This window comes from Anser anser (assembly GCF_964211835.1).
Source record: "Anser anser genome assembly, chromosome: 5".
Taxonomy (NCBI): domain Eukaryota; kingdom Metazoa; phylum Chordata; class Aves; order Anseriformes; family Anatidae; genus Anser; species Anser anser.
The window spans coordinates 48521628-48531181 of NC_139725.1; the positions used below are offsets into that span (position 1 = coordinate 48521628).

General features: G+C 42.6%; 1 protein-coding gene across 5 annotated transcripts in view; it reads right to left on the minus strand.

The window, feature by feature from the left end:
* The window catches only part of PTPN21 (protein tyrosine phosphatase non-receptor type 21), a 46401-nt gene extending 36996 nt beyond the window's left edge, over positions 1-9405 (minus strand). The window contains exons 1-3 of one of the 5 annotated variants that reach the window (XM_083836489.1): positions 8626-9405; positions 4833-5087; positions 1210-1582 (exon numbers count right to left, since the gene is read on the minus strand). In XM_083836489.1, coding sequence (XP_083692615.1) covers positions 1210-1389 — 180 coding nt within the window. In that variant the 5' untranslated portion in view covers positions 1390-1582; positions 4833-5087; positions 8626-9405. Of the gene's footprint in view, positions 1-1209; positions 1583-2317; positions 2390-2468; positions 2591-4832; positions 7718-8625 lie in introns of those variants that run through there. The other 4 variants (XM_083836490.1, XM_083836488.1, XM_083836491.1 and 1 more) reach the window with 4 other exon arrangements.
* Positions 9406-9554: the final 149 nt, after the last annotated feature.

The following is a 9554-nucleotide window of genomic DNA, read 5'->3' on the forward strand; positions in this document are numbered from 1 at the left end:
TGCTTTGTAAATAGTTCAGTAAAAGCTGGCAGTCATTGTTCAGGAAGACAAAGCCTTCGCATTTTGCAAACCAAATATAGTCAAGGTCTTTACCTTCTGTTGACTTACCAGCGACATCCAAAAATCGATAGATAAAATTGACATACTCCACTCAAACACAACTACTGAATTCTAGATACACGATACCCGATGTGTTCTAAGTAAATGCTAAGGCTATGAGAGTAGTTAGATTTTTCTTTTTCTAGAAAGAGCAAGAAAACAAAAGTGAAGTCACGCTGCCCTACAGAACTTTTCCTCAATAATTGTACAATTAAAGAATATTTGGACAATCTAGAAGAAACCATACTGGAACTGAGAACATACACAGTAAACAAACAGAGATGAATGGATTCGCACCTTTTTCATTTATTTATTATTCTCCAAACGGGAAAAAAAAAATCTGAAAACAACTGACTGTACGGAGCATTTCCTACCAAGGAATTCTACAGTAACACATGCTGTGTACAGTAATAAATGCTTGCAGAATAATCACTGTATGTGTGGGAGAAGAGTAAATTTCAGTTGCAAAAGCATCCTTCAAAATACCTAGCAAGAAATTGGAGGGGGGGGAAGCTGTTATACAGATACATACGGATACAGATGGTGCAGACCATGTTTCTCCATGGGGACAGACATCAATAAATGATTATATGCTTGCTCAAAGGCATGGCCTGCAAACGAGTTTGCGGTAGGTATGTGAACTAACAACATAAGTAGTTTGTCACTGGTACGCACTTCACACTTGTGCTTCAGGTTCTATTCACAGTACTAATCCATCAGAAATATATGCACACAAATAGCAGTCTCTTTCATATCCTAATCTAAAAGTTGCTTAGGCAGAAATTAGGTGCTGATATTTTTTTAAATGACATTTTCAGCATTGTCACATTGAAAAACAACCACAACTGTGGCTTTGTTTATCTTTCTAAGCTGTTCACTGCCACTTCTCACATGTTGTTCCCTTGGGACCTACTCTAGCTCTGTAACGTAAGTTTTGCAACTGTTCTAGACCAATCCATGTCCCTCTCAAGACCAGAATGTGAAGAAACAAGGGGTACAAGGAATAGCTGTTCCAGTAAACAAACTGATTGCCCCAAAGGGTAAGGATTCACCACACAGGTCATCTAACACCAGAGACAAAGGTATACCTTAACTTGACAGTTCTCTTACCTCCCGCAATTCAAGCCTCTGAGCCACTGCTTCGAGACTTTCCTGGCCCGTGCTTTCCACAGATAGTGTGAACTCCACAAATTCATTGTTGAGCAGCTGGATCCGAGCCACCAAGCAACTCTTGCTGGATACTGTGTAACGTCGAGTTCGTTTCAATTTTAACCCAAAAGGTAGAGGCATCTTCTTCTTCCACACCGATGGTTAGAGATAAAAAGCTACCACCACCACGGACTTGAGAGAGGAAAAGTAGCGATCTCCTCTCAAAAAGTAAGGAGCTGTAAAGTCTCCAAAAATCAACCAGCAGCAGCAGTATCCATTAAAGACAAGCGAGTTTTCCACCAGGATAAAAGTAGAGGGGGCATCCACTGGAATCCTAGTAAGGAGCAAAGGAGAAAGAAAACATACATGAATCAGAAAAAAAAAATTTGACTGAAAGTGGAATGGAAACGAGGGAAAACAACATGTATATATGTTTTTTAAATCTAAATAGTCAGTCTACTTCTCCAAAATGCGGAGCTGTTATGTATTCAAATAATCAAATAAACACCAGAGTTTCTGGTTTTTCCACAGACTACAGCAGTCTTTGGCAAGTTTTGTTTTGTTTTGAACTTGCAAGTAAATAATGAGTGTCGATTAAATGCGGATTAAATGCCTTAAAATAGGAAGTATTTCTAAGCGGAATTGATATTTAAATGAAAGACCTCTAGAAAGTCCAAGTTGCCAAAGGTACTTGTAACGTTGAAGAAAAAAAAACAGCAGCCCAGCATTATTTTCCGAGGAGCATGCAGCCTCAGCCCCTATCTGTTGGATTAAGCACAAAACCAAGCCCCATAAAAGATTACAGGGAAAAAAAAAAAAAGAGAGAGAGAGAGAGAGAAGAAAGGCAGGAAGAGAGGTATTAAACCTCACACCTTAGCCATTTCCTACCAGACAATTAAAATCCAATTCCTCTAATTTTCCCTGAATTACAGCTAGTTGAACCATTACTGCTTATGCTAAACTGCTGTACCACGTTTGAGGTTACGGTTTGCCTCACCAACAGAGTACGCCAACTCTGAAAACAAATTATTTTCTAGTTTTTCCCTAAAAAAACAAACCGGCAACGCACTTCTTCCAAGTGGAAAGGTTCCCCGCCTTTTGCAAACACCCTCACACCTGCTCTCCTGTCAGCTCCGCGCTGTGCACGGACCTCGCCTTTCCCCTCTCTCAAGCGTTTACTTTTCACTCGCACCCCCGATTAAGAAACACGTCGCTCTTACAGGTTTACACACCACGTGCACAGGAAAAACACGGGCTAAAAAAAGCTTTTTCCTCAGAAGTAGGCACGTTCAGGGCGGCTGCCGCGGCCCGCCTGGGCGCTGGGGCTGCTACCGCACCGCGCCAAGGCGCTCCAGCCAGGCGGGGGGAGCCACGGCCGCCTTGGGGCGGGGGGGGGGGGGGGGGGGGACGACGGGGAATGCTCCCACAGCGACGAGCCCCGGGGCTCGGGGCGATGGCCCCATCGGGAAGATGGCCCACCCGGCCCCGGCCACCGGGACCCAGAGGCTTTCAGCCCCGGCAGCCTTGCCCGGTGCCGGGCTGGGGCCGGTGCCGGGCTGACGGCGCCCCCGCCGCGCATTGCCAGGGCTCCGTGGCGGGAGGGCCGCCTCTGGTGGCAGCGCCGCCTCGGAGATAAAAGCCGTTGTAATTAGAAAAAAAACACAAAACAAAACGCTTTTTTTTTTTTTTCTTCAGGCTGGTATGTTCGTAAGGCATTTTAAAAGGCGTAGTTTGATTTCTGAGGACTTTTCTCAGGTAAGGATAACGTGAATATATCCATTTGTTTGGGATGGGGGGTTCACTAATCTTCCTAGCACACCTGGTTTTAAACTCAAAGGTATAAACAGCTAGATAGTCCCACAATGTTTGCATATTTATGTGCATACCTAGAAATTTAATGGTATTCAACACAACCGCAGGCTCTCTGGGTTGAAACTTTCTTTCCAGACCCCATCCTCCCTTCTTTTAAGCACCACGGCCAAGAGGAAGGCGCTGGAGTAGGAGGCAGCATGGCATTTGTCCTCGGTGACACCTTTGCAGCTCTACTACTTCAAAGGATGACCAGAAGCAGACTTCATGACCATGCTTCTAACAATCTGGAGGCACTTTTACCACTGCACACAGTCCCTAACCTCAACAGATACTATCTAAAATCTTAATTACAACTGATTGAATGATGAAAAAAGAAATAATCCAAACACCACTGGATTTATTTTTAGTTGAGGCTACAGAACACATAACAACTGACAGCAACAAGTTTCCCTGAAAAAATTAGGGATACGCACGGCTCCTCACTTGATTACTTGCTCTGCACGTTGATCCTCCAAATCCAGCCCCCGAGAGCAGCATGTGGGAAATGCTCCACAGACAGAAGCTTTTAGTTTCCTGCCCACTGCCAGCAGAATCTCGCACTGGGTTTATTCCTGGCAGTGAAACTTTTGGCTGACTGACCTTAGCTCACTTCCCCAGGGCCCATTTTCCAATACATTCTGTGCACAATTACGCACATTTTCTTTGGTGCTACAGCGATGTGCAAAATCGACTTATTCATCTTTTTGAAAGCTGCAGTCACAAGTGCAGTGCTGTTTTAACCTCAGTTTTACGTACTGAACATAAAAGACTTTGAAACTCTTATATCCCTATCAGGCCTTTAGAAAAGTACCCAAAGACCATGGAAAAAATATCAGGAAGCAGTGGCTGACCTGACAGGTGAAATTCACAAGCCACCTAAACACTGACTTTAGGCAATCTGAGACTTTCAGTTATTTCTCTGTGCACACAGGTAGCAATGCAAGCATAGGGAGAAAGTTTAGATCAGAATTTTCAGAACATGCAAAGCACGCTCGGCAATACTAGGTGCTCTCGTACTTGCGTTCTGTAATGTTTTAAGTTAGGATACATCTGCATTGTTATAAAGCTACTTTAGCAAACAGGAACTACAGTCTGCCAGAAGTTGCAAGCCCAGTTGACTCTCTAAAATAACAAGCCTTTTTTTAGCAAGCCTGGAATTTTCATGCAACAAGTAAAAATGTCTTTCATGGCCAAACTGTACATTTATATTTCAGCACAAATGTAGTTTTAAAAATGCTATATTAGAATTTCAGCAACATGCTCATGACTGAAGCACAATTACTGAGCGCTGTGGTATCTTCCCCTTTACCTACATCTCCCACTTCCCATTTTCCCCTCAATAACTGGCATTTTACTCTACAAGAATTTTCAAACAGCCTGCATGAATGACAGCATGTGAAATAAAACTGCAACATATGATGATAAAATAGGGTTCCTATTATTTCAAATGCTCAAAATACGTATATTTAGTTCAGAGATATTTGAGGAGCCAAAAAAAAAAAATCAGAATACTCCACCCTCCCCTTGTTTTACCAGTTAATCTTTGACATGACTTTTGGACTAAAAGAGCAGCAATAAGTGCAGCAGATCTCAAACTTCCCCTGCCTCCAGAAGCACAGAGCTCTACAGCCTTCACTTTCCCAAAAGTAAATGCTTGAAACTCCTCAATCTTACAGTACACAGCACAGAAGATCGCCCGCTATGTTTTACTGTGCCTGCTGTTTTCCCATTACCTTTTGCTGCGATCCAAAGACACCGAGTCTCCTTTCACATACGTGTAGCTGAAGAAAAACCAGAGCGCTCTGAGACTTCTTCTTGCGGAGCCATCTCATCTGTGTTCCTTGGGGACTGACTTACTGTGTTCCTCTCGTACAAAACAGCTGCTATCTCGGCTAACCCACCTTCTTCTCAGATCACTCATAGTGAAAACATTCCTCACTTCCTGTCTCAAAAAACTTGCTCTGGATATCATTCCACTGGGTAAAGAGCTGGGGGTGGAAGAAAATATTGCAACAAAATAAACCTGTGCCAGCCAGCGCCTCGGACAGCCTCTTTCATGTAATGCTGTGCTGCGGGAGCACAAAATCGCGTTCTCTGGAATATTTTCAAATCGCCTGTCTCTGTGTGCCTGTGTGTGTGTGCATTTAATTTCTTTTCCTGGAGGCGTTCCCCTCGCTCTATCCATGCGGAAGGATACGCTGAAAGAATTAAAGCGAAGGCCCGTATGCTTGCAGCCCATTACCTCAGAGAGTTGGAATGCCTGGCAGGGAGAATGTCAGCAATGAACAGCTGCTTCGCTGGCTACAGGGGCATTACAGAAATAGGGGTTACAACAAATAGCAGGCAATCCTTGCTTTTTTAATCATATGATCATTTATTTTAAGCCTTTCCAATTAAGGCAAATGTCTTCCAAAAAAAATCCATTGGTCTGTTGTTGTTGTTGTTGTTTGTTTTTGTTTTTTTGTCTTTTTATTTTTATTTTTTTACACAGCTTGGAAATATTTTCAGGGTTTAATCCACATGTGCCATACTAAGTGACCTATGCACATACATTTATGTCTGCAGCTAAAAACAGAAGTCCTTGCAAAGTTTCAGCTGTTTGCAATATACACAGCAAGAATATGCAGACTAAAAGGCTAACCTCTCAGCCCTTGCTCAGACACAAAAACTCCCAAAGGCACCAGTAGAAATTATTAATAATAACTGCCTTATCAAGCATTAAGTGCATATTAATTCAGTAATATTTATAGTGTTTAACGAATGGAATCATCATGTAGGGGGCTGTACCCTGGTCCTACAAATCTATGTGGACCTGAAAATAAATCAGCAATTGTATGCCATCTAGAATTTTAAGGTTCTTCACTTTGTGTGAGCCAGGCAAAAGTATATACAAACTTGAAACAGGTGAGGGATGAGGAAAAAGATAAAACGAGTATGTGAATGCTGATTCACAACTGTAAAACTTAGAAAGTATTTTGGTAATGTAAAGCGAACAAACATGCTACTCTCTGAGCAAGTCTAACTTGCAGATCTACTATGCAAACTATGTTAGTACTGTGTTACTTGGGAGGACACTAATCTGAGCTGAAATATGTAGGCAATTTTGTACTATGATGAATTCTTTCAAGTTATTTCTCTTAAACACAGCAGTTTTCTCTTAGAGATGACTCTGATCAGGGAAATAGCTCTTTTTCCTCTCATACACAAACCATAGTTACAATGAACAGTCCAAGCCAAAAAAAGAACTCATTCAGAGGAATCTTATACTGAGTAAAAGAAACTAACTTTGAGCTAAACTAAATGGACACCCTTTTCTAAAGTTATCCACTACAGGCCAGAAATGTAGCTACTTGCCTGAGAAAACTGGCCAGTACAATGCATAACAAATTCAAGCCATGAAAATTCAGTGTAACAGAGGTGACTCCTATTTCTAAACAATTCACACTGGAAACAATGTCTCAATGCTCTTATCTGTTCCATTTCCTATTCTAAATCTTGATCACACCCATTTCCTGCCTGATTCTCTGCCTGGAAGTTACATTTATTAGAGTTTTCTAGCTTGGCATAGTTACTTCTTGCTGTATTTTCTCTTTTGCATTTACGTTGAAGACACACCATCTTAAAGACAGGTAGGATATTGCCAATATGTTCCTCTAGAGCTTACATTTTCTGTTTTTGAAGCTCATCAAAACTTTATTCCTGAGCTCCATTTTTAAATTCTGCTTTCTATAACCCCAATTTGTACAGAAAAACACAAAGTTAGGATACTTTCTCCATTTTGCCCTTTCTGTCTCATGTTTTGCCCCATCAACTCTCTATTACCTGCTTTGCTCCACCTTTTGAGACAAATGTGTCCATGAAAACACGATGATCTTTTATACAGACACATCAATGAGACAGAGCCTGATTGTCTCAGGGCACTATACTGTGTTTCTGCTTCTCCCTTTCAATCCCTCGTCAACTTCCATGATGTGCATGGCTAGAAACACCTACGTTCTTTGCTGTACTCATTTCTTTGCTCTCTTGTTGAACCTATGGGAGAAAGAGACTAATGCCCTACAGATGAATACTGCAGCCCTTCTAAAAGGAGATGGAAAAGTTTCTGCCTACTGGATTGAGTAACACCTGCCCATAGTGGAACAGGGATAATCCCAGTTTGAGCTTATTGACATCTTCCCTTTTGGACAGTTCTGATTTTTTTTCCATTCTGGTTCGAAGCTGTGATTGCAGTTGAGCATATCAGTCAACAGGGTGAAGGTTGATGCAAATATTCACCTTGGTCTGATTCTGGGAACTTTGCCCTAACTAAAAAGAAAGAGAGAAACTTGGAAGTGAGCCCAATAGGAAGCAGCATCAGCCGCTCTCCAGGCAGAAAAGTGGTATGCATGTATGTTTTCCTCAGCCTAGTGGAGAATTATCCATTTGTGATAAAAGTACAAGATAGTCCAGAAACAGTTCCCAGGAGCTAAACTATTCCCAAGGGCTATTCCCAGGATGCTAAAACAATGAAGAATTCATGTAGAAAAATATCTTAATTTACTCACTAGCCATGCAAAACAGTGACTTCATGAACTGCAAAGACAGAATACGTCTGACTCTACATGTGATTCTTAAAGGTATTCTCTAAACAAATTCACTTTATTTATCACTTCTATGTTTTGGCTCTGTGAAAGTTCCCTGTTTTTCATCATTCCTTTTATTATTTGTAAAAAACTGAAGAGAGAGCTGGGCCTTGATACATCATTACATGCTTCTTGAAGGTAAAAAGAAACAAGGTGGAACAAATAGAAAAATAAGCATACAAGTTCTAGAAAAATAAGCATACAACAGGTCTACTGCATGCTTGAAGCCTGAAATTTCATGCTTGCAAGGTTTATTTTTACATATAAGGCACTGTAAAATGTTCTACCAAATAACTAATTAATAAAAGTGGACAGTTTTCCTACACATTATACAGTGCTGAACTTGAAGCAGTGAGCTTCTGTTATTAGTCAGAAAAGATGCTTTTTTTGAACATATTTTTGTGAATTTATAAATAAATCTATTAATTAGTTGATGAATATATTTAATCCATATTTATGTCATTCAGTAATTTTCCATTCCAATAATAAAGTAATGCAACATATTTGAAATCTTAACAGAGCAAAATGTATCTGTTAAAGGTTAAAATGGAATGTCATAATTAGGCTATTCTGTTACTCATTGTACCTCACTGTAATACCAGTATGTTTTAAGTATGGTCAGGCAAACAGCTCAGATCATTAGCATTAACTAGTATAGGGTGCCTCTGTATTATGCTTGGTTTGTATTGGGAGCAGTGATGCAGAAAGAGATTAATACAGTTGTTACCACAGGGTAAAATAAGCTCTAAGCATTTGTACTGTTTTAAAAGACCCTGTATATGTGCATGCTGGGCTTTCTGTATCGGTGCTGCCCACTAAATCAGCGCTCCTGGATGAAGTGAAGCTGCAACACTGGTGCAGGAGATAAAGGATATGACTTGAGCATGACTTCTTTTCTACTTACTGTGACCTGCCTTGTAGGGTTTCCTCTGCATAGCTCCTCCTTCCTCAGCAAGTGATCCTTTGTGGAAAGAAGACTAGGAGATGATGAAGCCTCTTTGTGTTTAAGACAAACTTTACCTTTGTCAGCGAAGCTGTGAAGAACAGCGTGTTATTTTAAGGCTTCTTATTGATCATTACATTACATTACATACATATTCTTATTGATCATTAGAATCATAAAGGTTGGAAAAGACCTCCAAGATCATCTCGTCCAACCATCACCCTACTACCAATGCCACCCACTAAACCATGTCCCTAAGCACCACGTCCAGCTTTTCCTTGGACACCCCCAGGGACGGTGACTCCACCACCTCCCTGGGCAACCTGTCCCAATGCCTGACCGCTTTTTCTGAGAAGAAATGTCTCCTAATTTCCAGTCTAAACCTCCCCTGGCGCAACTTGAGGCCATCCCCTCTAGTCCTATCACTAGCTATCTGTGAGAAGAGGCCGACCCCCAGCTCCCCACACCTTCCTTTCAGGTTGCTGTAGAGAGCAATAAGGTCTCCCTTGAGCCTCTTCTCCAGACTAAACAACCCCAGTTCCCTCAGCCGCTCCCCATAGGACTTGTGTGCCAGGCCCTTCACCAGCTTCATAGCCCTTCTCCGGACACGCTCCAGGGCCTCTTGTGGTGAGGGGCCCAGAGCTGACCCCAGTACGCTACAAAGCAGGAGGCGGCTGCAGGCCTCCCTCGGGCACTGGCAGAGGAAGGGAACAAGGACGGGCGGGAGGTGAGCGGGGCCCGCTGCGGGGCGGCCGAGCGAGCTGGGGCAGCTCCGGCCCGTGGCTCAGCGCAGCCCGGGGCTCGCCGCCCTCTCGGGGCCGGCAGCGGGGCCGGGCCGGGCCGGGTGAGGGGAGGCGGCGCGGAGGCCGGGCCGCGTCCCGCCAGGGGGC